Here is a 13,491-nt window from a genome sequence, read left to right on the forward strand (position 1 = left end):
TTCTATTTTTCTACACATATGTAAATAGCTGTGGAATTGTGTTGCTTTCATCATCGTGCTATGGGCCACTTTTATATCTTGCTTTGTTTATTACCCATTTTGTATTTTTATGGGAGACATAAATATGAGCCTTATGTTTTAAATGCTGCAAGTAATGGTTCATATTATGGATGAGCCATCTTTTGTTTAACTACTCCCCTAGAGATATTTTCCAACTGTGAGAATAGTCACAGTCAATAAAGCAATACAAAAACCAAATTTCATAGTTGAACTAGCCCCAAACTAAGCCCAAACAACAGAAACATACTAATTTACTACATAATATTTGAGCATATGATCTACTTGCTCCATAGTCCTTTATCTGTAAAATGGGACTAAAAATAGCATTCATTTCATAGAAAGAAATAGATGAATGACTCTGCAAAGTGAGTGCCCAGCTTCTGTTGAATGCTGTGCAAGTGCGTGCTATGTGCTGAGGATATCATGCTTGGACGACACTGTGCTGATCTCACAGAGCTGCTGTGACCTTTGCTGTGTGTGTTATCCTTCATCTATTTTGTAAGCATCTCAGAGAAGCAGTGAGTTTTCCAAGCTCTGTTTATAGTACCATCACAGACATAATTTATCCTATTACATGAAGTCTCTCTGTGAAAACAAGAGTAATTCATTTCTTGCCCAGGAATAGATAGACTTCTCTTAGGTAGTCAGTTTAATTTTCTAGAACTGACCCATCTGTTGGGATCTCACTATGTAGCCCAGGCTGCCCTCATATGATCCTCCTTACCGAGCCTCCCAGCCTCCTGTGTGTACAGCTTTTTTTTTTTTTTTAAACACATTGTGTTCCTTTGCTTCTCCTGGCTGCTAGAATGGAGCCTGTGCTTTCAACGATTCCTACTGTGTGTTGTGAACTCTGGGACAGGTATTTTCTGTACTAACTGAATGTCTTACCATGGCTTTTGGGCCAGTTAGTACAAATGGTTGCTTCAGTGGGTGCCTGTATAGGTAGACCTTGTATTATAATGAGGGACTGGTTTGAATGATTTTTGTTATCAACTCAGCTAGTAGATACTGTTCCCAGAAACCACCAGAGGCCCAGACAGAAGAGTGTTAATGCAAGAACCCCCTTGTATGAGTGCCACCTGCCTGGATTTCCTAGGTCTCTCACTGTCAGGGGTCAGAATTCAGGCAGAAGCCATTGTGGGAGAGTAAGAACCTTTATTGTTTATGGACATGGGCTGTGAGGCACATGTGGGGGAATCACAGGAAGATTCAAGAACAAAAGCAGAGAGAATTTGGCAGGATCTGGGCATCATGCAAACTGGTTTCCCATGGGAAGCCTTAATTGGTGGGTTTAGAGAGAGCAGATGTTAGATCCAGCCAAAGAGATAGCAGCCACCTTACATTTGTTGGCAAGTGTCTAAATATTGCCTCTGCAGAGAACTGTGGGAAAAGAGAGGCTTATGAATTATCACTGGTCTCCCAGTCAGAGCCATTCTGGCTTTGTAAAGTATTGCAAACTGTCAGAGGTGACTGAGCCTTACTGCTGATATGGGAAAGTTAGGCTTGTATTTAAAATAGATGTTAACAGCTGGGCGTGGTGGTACATGTCTGTGATCCCAGTACTTGGGAGGCTAAGGAAGGATTGCAATGAGTTCAGAGCCAGCTTGGGCTACATGGTGAGGTAAAGGCCAAACTGAGATACAGGGTGCAACCCTGTCTCACACAAAACAAGCAAAAATGATGTTGTAATGGGAACATAAAATAGTAGCAGTTACTGTAGGGGCAGACTATAAATAACTGAATACAGCACCGTGACCATAGGAGCTTGCTGGAGTCTTGTGGCCAGATCTATCCCTTAGCCCTTGGCCTTCTCTTATCCACTTCCTGTTGGACAAGTTGTTACTCTCCAGATGAGTCATTTATAAATATGGCAGTTTTGACCATAGAATCAAACATCCATTGTCATTTGGGTGACTAGCAACTTTTCCTCTCTGTCTTCAGAAAAACCTTAATGAGTCCTTTAGCTGGAGAATTTGTCCTGCTGATAAGAGTTGTTGTCTTATCCAATTCAGGGAAAAAAAAAAAAAAAAAGCTGATTGTGACCCATCTCTGGATGCTGGGGAAAGTCTGCCATGTGGGAGTACCTAGAGTTTTAGCTAGCAACAATGAACTTCTACAAAGAAGACATTGTGATTATGAAGGCCCTTTGTCTATGGCATGAAAGAGAGACTGTAACAGTGGATGAGATGGCTTGAGCTGGACTGGAAGGAAAGACACAACAATGGTGTCACCAGGTGCCATGCACCAACTGTACATGACACAGATGTCTGGGAAGTGCCACAGGCTCAGCCCACTACTGCCCCTTCAACAGAAACCCAGTGCTTCTCTTTCTAGTGAGGCTTAGGCCCCATGCTGTTCTAGGCTGGGATGAAGGGCGGAGGAGGTGTTCTTCCTCACAAAGAGAGGTTGGAGGGCCCATCCTGTAAGTTGAAATGTGGGGAGATAACTTCATGATAAGTCAGGCCTTTCTGAAGCTGCCCATTTGCACAATTGTGCTTTTCTCTGGTGATAAACACCTTCCTCGGGAACTGATCACTGACACTAGACCAGCCCAGATTATGAGGATAACAGCTTTCGCACTGAGCAGTGAGATGTACAGCTTCAGACAGGCACAGCTACTTGTGGGCCTCATTCAGCATGGAGGAAGTAAGCACGGGTGGGCTGGGTCCCAGCTGAGTGCCATTAGTAGCTCTTCCACCCCTCCCTGCCAGACTCTGTGAAGTGACAGCTCCTGCAGCTGGCTCAGGTGTAGGAATCTATCATCCTTTATGATCTGTACCCCTATCTTTCCTTTTCTTTCTAGTTTCTAGTTACTTTACATTTATTCTTTTTCCTCTGTTTGACTTCGCTCTTTGAGATCCTCTGGGTGTTACTTATTTCGATCTCTCTCAAGATTGTGTCATTGTAGCTTTCTGCTGTCAGCCTAAGCACTGCTGGGACACGCTATCATCAGGCAATGCTCTGATCTTGCCTGGAGTGGACATGCAGTTGGCTTCCTCAGTTCTCTGTATGACTGTGATGTTCAGGGTAGAATGAATCTGCAGAACCCAGATTGAGGATTCGAGATTGTTGCCCTACTTTCCCCCACATACATCCTTGGCAAGTGGTGCTACCTTAGTCTCCACCCAAGCAGACCCTTCATGGGCTGTGCCTCTGGCTGAACCAGACCCAGCATGTCCCAGCCCATCAGGTCAAGCCCTGCTGGTTGGTTGTAAGCACAACGGAGGCCATTGCAGCCAAGGATGAGGTCATCAGGAGTGGTTTCACCATCTTCTAGGACACACCTTAGAGTGGCATGTGGTCTGGTCCTCCGAGCTGTCTTGAAATCAGGTCTCCTGTTCTGGGATTGGCTTTGCACACAGCATCACAGAAACTGTCCTTACTAAGCACACATGCTGTGTGCTGCATTTGGAAGTGGGCAGTGTTTTTCTAGCCCTTTAAGTGTGTTTTTTTCCCCCTCTTCAGTCCCAGGTAAATCACCACACTGCTGCTAGTAATGAAACCTACCAGGAACGCCTGGCACGGCTAGAAGGAGATAAAGAGTCCCTCATACTACAGGTGAGTCCCTCTTGCTCCATAGCTTTCCCAGGAAAGGGAGGCCCAGGGGGAGTTCTCTGTTGGAAAGTGTTGGGCTGCGACACTTTGTTTATTTTGTGCTGCCCAGCATCTATCTGCACACTAAAATCCCTGTGGGCAGGCTGAAACTGGGTGCTCGCAATGAGCAAAACGGGCCCAGTCATCCAGGAGCCTGTAAGTCTAAGGGAGATGAGTACATCCTCTGTCACTAATAAAACAGCCTTGAGTGACACAGCCCTCAGACTGCTAATGGAATCAGGTCCAGAGTCTGAAGCTGGGTCAAGACAGATCACTTGCCTGCCCTGGTAACATGGGCTAGGCCTTTGCTGGCTCTCTTGTTCTATGAGAGGAGCCGAGCTTTTTGAAATTTCTTGTAGCGAAAGGGTACCAAAAGAGCCTCTGGCTTTCAAAAGTCCTTCTTTCTTCATAGGATAGAACCTTAGGTATTCTTCCAGAGAGCCTACACTGCAGCAGGAGCTCTTTGCTGTATTATCCCTCAAATGCACAAATATATTTAGCAAGTGGGTATTCAGGGTGTGCTCTGCATCACATATGAATTGACAGTTTGGAGAATGTAGAGATTACTGTTCTAATTTCAGCTTCTTAAACAGCTTGAAGAATGATGAATAAGTTGGGGATGGAGGTGGGGATGCAGTTGGTAGAATGCCTGATATGAGTGAAACTCCTGGATTCTATCCCCAGGGCACTGAAATGATGCATACCTGTAATCCCAGCCATCTCATTTTATTTTATAAACATAAGATTAATCAAGTCTTTTGGAAAGTAAAAATTCTGAGAATTTCAAGAAGCAGATGCAGTTAACGTCTGTCTTTTGGTTGTACCTCTCTCATCTCTTTTAAATGATTACGTTCATTCCAAACATAATTTTGTAAACTAGTTTTATTTTTTTAATTTGCTTCATTGACCTCTAAAATAACTAATCATTATAAAGTAATTGAATATATGATTTGTCAGATACTGGTTTTGGATCCTGTGAATGTATTAGTGAATAAAATGGTGAGAGAGAGCACAAACTGGAACCAATACCAAAATATTTCAGGTAGTGCTAAATACCAGGGAGAAAAATAAATGGAGATGAGGCATGTGCACTTTGGAGTTCCCTGGCAGGAGGAAGCCAGGGAGGGACCCACAGATACCTGGAGGTGTGCATTCCAGGCAAAGGAGCTGGTCAGCCCAGCCACCCACAGAGGTAGAGTGTCCTTGGTGTGTGGACAGAACAGCAAGGGGCTGCTGTGACTGAAGTCCCTGAAAAGAAGGGGTGAGAGCCCCCTTGGGGGTGGGTAGCAGGGGCCTGCTTTTATGGCTCAGGTCCCTTGAGGGATGTTCAATTTGAAACTTCATCTCCAAGACATGATCCATGAAAGACAGTCCAGCTTAGAATTGTGTAGCAGTTTGCAGTATGAATTTGCAAACTTTTGAACCAGGACCCTTCATGATTAAAACAACACACTGCTATTTAGAGGAAATTACAATTAATAAAGAAGTCCCTCTGTAATAATGCTCCCTTTCACGGCTGTTTCTGTTTTTACAAATTCTTGACTAATCCCTGTTTAAATAATCGGAACACAATCAGAGAGCTGGTTGACTAAGAAAGGTGAAAGTTGACTCTCACGGTTTCTTTTCTGCTAGAAGCTGTGGGCACACCATCAGGAACTCTTCCATTCTCAATTCTGCCCTCTTCAATAGTAGCCTGTGGAGCTGGTTTGGAGATTGTTAGCAGGGCACAGTCTCTTGTGTAACTCCTACAGTTGAGTCAGACTGAATGGGTCGGAGCCCTTGGCTCAGAATAAATTTTCCTGGATCTATTTGTAGAAGAACAAGATTAATTTCGGTCCCCTCCCAATACCTGAATTTATGTTTAATATAGGGCTCAAAACTATTAAAGAATCAAGATGGAATCCTAAAATCTTTAGAGCCAGATTCCATACCTCCTGACTCACCCCCTGCAGCCCCATGTCTTCGTTCTTCTGTATAGTTGACCTGTGACTGTACTACTCCACAACCCCACCAGCTGCTCCCTAAGTATGGTGCAGCTTTATAAATTTTATTCTTTGTATTAGGACCAACCATAAAACACCTTCCCAAACAGAAATCCCAAATCCCCGGAAGCACAGTCATTCTCCAGAATCTCACTCTTGAAAGTGGAGTTACTAGTGGAAAAGACCAGTGCTGCTAAGGGTGTTCAACAAGGATCACAACCAAATGAAACAACAGGACATGGAGACATGGCTTAGCAGTTCAGAGCACCAACAGTTCTTCAGAGGACCTGTGTTTGATTCCCAGCTCCCACAATAGCCTCAGTTATGGGGTATCTGACACTGTCTTCTGTCCTCTGCAGGCACTGCACACACATGCATGTAGACATACACATACACATAAAATTAAAAAATATTATCAGTAAAACAAACACATATACAAATGTTGTTTAAATGGGCCTAGTCAATGGAAGGAGCCCATCTTTGGATTATTGAATTGTCAGCATACCCAAATGCACACAAACTTCATCAACTTCAAGTGTTTCAATCATTCACTCATTATTTGAGTCTAGAAGTACAATGTATAAAGTTGACAGGATCATTTAAATGTGTGCCTTCGAGAATGGGAACTTTCTAATTCATAAAATTCATTTAGACACTCATAAATGAACTTAGATTAACTTTTTCAGGCTTCATTAATCATTATAGAATGGGAAATTAACTGGAATAACCTATATATAAAGGACCATATCTTCAATGAAAAAGTTACAAATTTATTGTTCATTGATTTCTTCAGTTTTAGAAGGTCAGCTATGATCCTTCATCTTCCTGTATGGAATTATCTCATAATAAATAAGCGAAAGGATCCTAGGGGTCAGTTGGCATATAGAGGAGCTATTAAAACAGTTACAGTATGTATATAGGGCATAATTTAAATGTATTTTTCTTAATATTTCCATAGACATTCTCAGGTTTTCCTCAGGAAAAAAACTGCCACGTGTGTGCATGTGGCTGTGGTGTTTGTATGACTTGGAGTCATGTTTTGACCTGTAAAGTACAGAAACCTTTCTGAAGCCAAGTTTGTCAGTGCTAATACATGCCTTTTACGTCCCACATTCCTTAATTACTTCTAAACGCTGGCTTGATAGGTGAGTAGTCTCCACACCTGAATGAGAGAGGTTAGGTCATTGGTTGGTTTCCATAAAGGTTTGGACAGCTCTTCCCCATGAGGTGGCAGAGCCCTGGCAAGAGCTGAGATATGCCTTGAAGTCAAGCTGCCCTTTTAGAGAGATTAGGAGCAGAAGTCCAACCCAGAGGCAGCCTTCATGACTCTTGGGTAGGTGCTTTCAAGAGCAAGAAATGTGACCAACGTCATTGAGGCAGTGGCTAAAATTCCCTGGTAAGGTGAGATTTTAACTGGAGCTGCCTTTCTCCGGGACACTTCCTTAACCTCACTCACCCTAAAGGAAGACCTTCTGTCAGGTGAGTCTCGGTGGGCTCCTATCACAGTTCACCCACCCTTCAGTGGGGACTTCCCTGCCTCATACACAGTCCAGATCCTGCACTGTTGTTTATGCTCCATAATAGGTGAGCGTCCTCACAGACCAAGTGGAAGCCCAAGGAGAGAAGATTCGGGACCTTGAAGTGTGTCTGGAAGGACACCAGGTGAAACTCAATGCTGCGGAAGAGATGCTTCAGCAGGTATGGGGCAAGTGGAGTAGAGGGCTTTGGGCCTGAAGCAGCTCTGGTGTTAAATGCCTCTTTACAGGCTCCTACTTACTCTCCCATGATGCCTGGAGGTGGGGTTGGCTGTGTACTGTGAAATGTTTAGACAGCAGGTGAAACCAACCTGAACGTTGAAGGCGGGGCTGCCCAGTGGAGAATAACTTGTTGAGCTGGTTAGGCTGAGTCCCAGGAGCACTTTCTTTCTGCTGGCCATGCCATCTTATCATAAAAGCTGCCGTCTGTCAGGGGTAGCAACTGGGCTTGTAGAAAGTCAACTTGTCAGCTTATTTTCTGCCTCTTCCCTCACCCCCTGCTCTCATCACTCCCTCTGTAGTTACTTCTGATTAAAAACTATCACACAAATGCCATCTTACTGTAATTTAGTAGGCATCAAAAAGGAAAGCAATAATTAGCTGCTTCCTTACTTTGTAAATAGAGTCCTCTCCTTATATCCTTTTCCTGGCCCCAGTGTGTGTACACATGATTTGCAAAGCTCTAGTCCCATGGAGGAACAGCCTAGTCCTTAGAGTCTGTATGCCTAAATATGATGTGGTGACTCTTTTCCGTTTGAAAAATATAGCCATGTAGCCATCTCTACTACCATTTAACAGTTCTTTTAAGTAGAAATATCAGAATTGAACTAACCATTCTTCAGCCCCCAAATAGTGGTATCATTGTCAGAGGTGACGTGGGGCCCACAGAGGGGTGCTGAGTTGTCTGTGAGTCTTTAAAGTCTGCTGAGCACATCATGAGACTTTTGATTCAATCTATTCGTAGATTTCCCTTGCTTAAGTCAGCCTTGCATTTTTGTCTATTTTGAAAATTACAGCACAACTGGAAGCTTGTGTATGTGTGCTTTGTAGCTGCTGATTCGATACCTGACATAAGGAAGTGGCTCACCCTATGTTCAAGGAACAAAAGCCATTCCCTTAAAATAATTGGCTTTACTTAGAAGACTGATTATAATCCTTTTTCCAAAGCTCCACTTTTTTTTTTTAACTGTCAAGATCAGCCTGTGAGCACAGGCTTTGAATTCTACTGTTGGTCTTAGCATAAATGTCATAGTTTCAGGGTGTGTTAGTTTTGTTTGGGTGTATTTGGAGAATTTGGGGAGAAAAGGTAAATGAGTCTCTCAGTGGACATGTCTTTACAAAATCTAGTTGCAGCTGCTTGTAGATTGTTACTAATTTTCTGTGTTTTCACTCCTGATTAATAAATTACACTATTCTCAGTTTGATTCTGTTTGGATTATATATCATTTTTTTTTCTTATAATTTTTCCTGAGAAATTGTGATTAGTAATGGAAGGTCTTTAATAGAAGAAGAGATGAATCTGTCTTTTGAATATCTGGAAAAAATCTGATGGGGAAAAAAAATCTTGCATGAAACACAGGTGGCTTGATGTTTTAGCCTGAGGTTTTGATGGGGGAGGATAAGGAAGGAAGATGATAGACTATTGTATACAGTTCAAAAAGAGACCGTGAAAAGTTGAACATGAGAGTGAATACATGAGAAAAAAGTCACAGGGCTGGCATTGCAGGAAGATGGGACCTGGCTATGTGCCACATCTTCAGAGGTTAGAGAATGGCTGCATTGTAGTGCTGGAGTTGTGTGCCTGACTGTGGACTCACCTCTGGACTGCCTCCTTCCCACTGTGCCAGTGCTCCTGTCTGTCGAGGAGCTTGATGGAGGTAGCCAGCACTGCGTGGGCAGAGGCTGGCTTCTCTGTCAGTATTGTCGACAGAAAGTGTTTTGAACTTTTTAAAAGTCTTAGGTGGATTAGCTTTTTATTCTAAACTGTTCCCATGTGCTGTGAGTGAGGTATCAGTCATTGGTTTGTTATGCAGTAGAGGTGATGCCATTCATCACCTGCTACAATTTGGAATAAGGGTATCAGGCTAGAACATAACCAAGATCTGGGTCTATAACTTCCAGTTATTCTCCCCCAACAAAATCACACCTCTTAGTCCTTCTCAGATAGTCTGAACAACTGGGGACCAAGCATTTAAAATATGTGCCCGGAGCAGGGGTAGGGATGGGGAATGTCATTCTTTTAAACTGCCGCATTCTTTTAAACTCCCTCAATCTTTGAAGAGTAGCATTTCATGAAGAGTACATATTCAAACTGTGGGATGCATTTGAGCCTCAGCTCTTACTAGATGTTTGTTGGACTTGGTGGTTCTAACTCTGGATCTCAAGTTCAATGCTACTGCTATCCTGCAATCTGCTTGATGCTGTTTGTGAAGAACCTTGGTTCTTGTGCTGATGAACCAAGGGTCATCACAGTGCTGATGCAGTGCTGTTCACAGCCTGGAGTATGTGTATATCCTATGCCTTAGGTAGAGACCTGCCCAGTTTGGCTCAGATATCCTTGGCTGCGGGGCTCTTGGCTTCTGGTGATTAGAACAAGAATGACTCATGACCTAGAGGTAGAGAATGGACACAAGTGTTTCTTTCTGCCAGCCTGGATAGCCATTCCTGTCCTGCCAGACCTGGCCCATTGCTCTGAATGAGGTCTTTCCTTATCTCCAGTAGGTTCTCTGTCTTCCTGGAACCTAGCACTTCCTCTGGATGTGCTGGTCCAGATAACAGTGCACACTAATGTATCCTGTCTAAAACTGTTATTCAGTGCTAATTTACTGCCTTTGTGGACCCAGTGATACAGACAGGCTAGTTTGTTATTTTATGCAGAGGTAAAAATTAAAGCTATCTTAAAAATTGACAACTCATTTCAAATTTCAAAATGTCCTGTGTGAACTCTAGGTCATACCTGGCCTGGAGACCTCTAGCGTACAATGTATGCTCTGGACCTGCCCCTCTCCTCCCCCCCCCCCCCCGCCAACTGGCTATATATCATTGGGAGACTGTCTTTCTTACTTTTTTGCTGCTGTGATAAGGCAACATGACCAAGACAATTTAGTAAAGAGCTTATTGGAGTTAATGTGTCCAGAGGGATAGTCTGTGGTGGTCATGGCTGGGGACACAGCATTGGTCAGGCAGTGCTAGACAGTAACTGAGAGTTTACATCCTGGTGTACAGGCTCGAGGCAATGAGAGCTAAGTAGGAACGGTGTGCATTTTTAAAACTTCAGATCCCAACTCCCAAGCGGCAAAGCTCCCCAACAAGATCACACCTCTTAGTCCTTCTCAGATAGTCCGAACAACTGGGGACCAAGCATTTAAAATATGTGCCCGGAGCAGGGGTAGGGGTGGGGAATGTCATTCTTTTAAACTGCCACAGAGACTTTGTTCAGCTCCAGCAGTCCCACTGAGCTGTCTTTTCCCACAGCTGGTGTACCAATGTCAGACTCCTTCCAAGATCCTAAAAGGAAGAGGTTAACCTCTCACCTAACTCATGGGCAAGCCTCCTCAGACTGTCCCAGCCCAGTCCCTGTTCACTAATTATCTCCCACCTGCCAGCTGGCAAAACTGACCATGAACTCATTCAATCTCCCAGAAAACACCAAGAATCTGTCTTGGTATTAAATAAGCCAGAAGTAGACAGAGATGACTCAGGGCCAGGTCCCCCTAGATACCTTGGGAAGGAAGGAAGGATGCAAATTGTCCTGACTTTGTGAAACCACCATCCTGTCCTGAGAAATAGGGGACATTATTAGTATATTCAAAGCTTCCTGCGTGAACTGGAGCCCTAGCATTTATGTGACACCGACTGAGGTGTAGAGTGACTAGGAGTTGGTGAGCCTGGATATTGATCTGGGAAGGTCAATAAATCTGTTTTTACTTTTTAAAATTTGTTGTTATTATTATTGACACTGGGCCTCATACATGCTAGGAAAGCACTACTGCCCCTGAGGTCTGGCCCTCTGCTTTGCTTTCTTGCAAAGAGTACAGATGACAGTCTGGATTCTAAATTGTACATCTCTGCTCTTTCCTCATAGGAGGATAACTTGATGGTGAGGGATAGAGCAAATGCCAACTAGAACACTGCTCTACCAGTAAATGCTGATCCTATCCTTGATGAGCTCAGAGCTTGGTGGAAACTTCTTCCAAGGCAGCCTAGAGGTGAAGGAGAGGGCTATGCCCATGAAAGAAAGTCCTATTGAGTTAGAAAGCTCCAGGGAAAAACAGGAAGTACCCAGACTTCATGACAAAGCCAAAGGCTACACCCATGGAGGTTGTAAACACTCAAAAAGTTGTGTACAGTTATTCAAGTTTGGTTAAAAAAAGATTGTCATACAAATGGCCAGTGACCTGAAGACACTGTGCAAGGATTGGAAGGCATGGGCACAGGCCCTGCAACCTGTTTCTTTTTAATCAAAAACAGTATTAAACAGAACCCCACACGTGATCTGACACACACATAGATCTGTCTGAGGAAGTGAGACAAGGCAGCAAGTCATGAGTGAGAAAAATGGACATTTAAATATTGTCTGAAACCCCTCCAAGAGATTTTAAGTCACAAATAGCTAGTTTCTTCATCTTGATTTAATGTTGTATGTCTAGGCATTAGTGCAGAATGGTACATCAACCCATGTTGCAGGTGAGGCTGTGGGTTCAAAGAGACTCAGTCAGTGGGAAATGAGGCTCGAATGGAACCAGAGTAGGGTGGGGAAAACCCCTTTTCTGCAGTGTTCCTCATGAGCCTGGCTCCCTGGAAAGGCCGGAGCCTTTGACATGAAAGGGCAAAGGGACAGCATTTTGCTTTCTTGTCTCTCTTCACAGCCCATTCTTCCTTTCTGGTTTCAGGTTGCCAGGCATTCTGCAGTCCCCTGTCATTGGTCAGTAATTCCCTGGGTCATGTTCCACTCTTAAAGATGGAGGTAATTGCTTCAAGATGTGGCCCTTTAAGGGGAGATTGAGTTGAAAGGCAGCCTTTTTTTTTTTTTTTTTTTTAATCAGCTCCTCAGGACCTGAGCCTTAGAAAAAAAAGAAATGACTGGTTGTTCCAAAATGTAAATTCTGTCATTTCTGAAAGACAATATGTTCTTGTACTTCAAGAGAGGGACAAGTGATAATTTTGTTCACTTGTTTCCCCCTAAAGCATCCTTACCCAGTTTCACAGTCAGTGAAGTAAGCCTTCCATGCCCCTCCTCCTCCTTGCCCTCTTTCCTTTAAATTGCAGGCAACCTTGAAACAGTTAGGAGCAGGAAGCACAGTGTTGCTTGGGAAACTTTCTTACCTTACCCCCAGCCTGCTACTTGCCTACTGCTGTCTCTCCCCTCCATCATGGTAGCTGCAGAACTCTATGCAGTGCCCAGTGGGGTCCCACCCCGCAGGTCAGGAAGCCTGGGCAGGTTTCTTGCAACTCCAGACAGGCAGGGTACATCCATAGCTGACTGGACAGCTGGAGTGACAGCTATCAGGGACGCAAGGTCATTTTCCTTAAAGTAAACAGAGAAAAGGCAGCCATCAGAGGAATGGTCAGGGACACGTGGTACAGGGAAGACAAGGTGGCAGACAGGGACTTAGGCTGAATTGACGCTGTGGAGTCTGTAAAAAGAATAAGCCATGACGAAGCTTAGACATTGAACTCCGGAACTAAAACTGTTTGTGCCTCCTGCTTAGGTGAAGGCATGAGGCAGGCTGCAGGGAGACAGATACGTTGTTGAGGAGTGAAAGGAAGAAGAGGCATGGGAGAAGGGGATAAGAGAGAAGGGTCTCTCTCCCTCATACACACATGCACATGTGTGTGCACACACAGCCTAACTTATGCAGAGACAGGGCAGCTGGTGCTGGTAACTCTAGGGGCAGGGGAGTTCAGAGGCTTCTTTAGAATGTCAGAAATCTGATCATGTTTATAGCCTAAGGAATGAGAGCTGATGGTAAGGACAAGATTAAATGCTGGTCAGAGTGCATGATTGATGGTCCTCTCCCAGAGTAGCACAGAGCTTGGTGGGAACTCCTTCCAAGGCAGCACAAAGGTGAGGGAGTGGCTAGGTCCCAGTGAATGAGCGTCTGTCTGAGTTACTAGCTAGAGGAAGATCAAGGGACACCACTAAGACTACTGGTTACCTGCCCAGGTAACTGATATTCACCAAGTTGTGTAAGGGTGCCTTGAAGAGAAGGGCAGAGGTGGGAAGGTCAGTCAAAAGGGTGCATTTCAGAAACAAAGTTCTAGAAGCATTGTGTGCTCTCTTCCTCTCTCTCTGATTCTGTGTGTGTGTATTTCTCTCT

The 13,491-nt window shown here is 44.1% G+C and overlaps 1 protein-coding gene across 13 annotated transcripts in view; it reads left to right on the forward strand.

Annotated features, from left to right (window-relative positions):
* Positions 1-13,491, forward strand: part of Ppfibp2 (PPFIA binding protein 2) — a 139,583-nt gene that overhangs the window by 82,419 nt on the left and 43,673 nt on the right. For all 13 annotated transcript variants that reach the window (XM_060367788.1, XM_060367787.1, XM_060367789.1 and 10 more), the window contains 2 exons: positions 3,526-3,618; positions 7,221-7,334. In XM_060367788.1, coding sequence (XP_060223771.1) covers positions 3,526-3,618; positions 7,221-7,334 — 207 coding nt within the window. The remainder of the gene's footprint in view (positions 1-3,525; positions 3,619-7,220; positions 7,335-13,491) is intronic.

This window comes from Meriones unguiculatus, chromosome 14 (genome assembly GCF_030254825.1).
Source record: "Meriones unguiculatus strain TT.TT164.6M chromosome 14, Bangor_MerUng_6.1, whole genome shotgun sequence".
Taxonomy (NCBI): Eukaryota; Metazoa; Chordata; class Mammalia; order Rodentia; family Muridae; genus Meriones; species Meriones unguiculatus.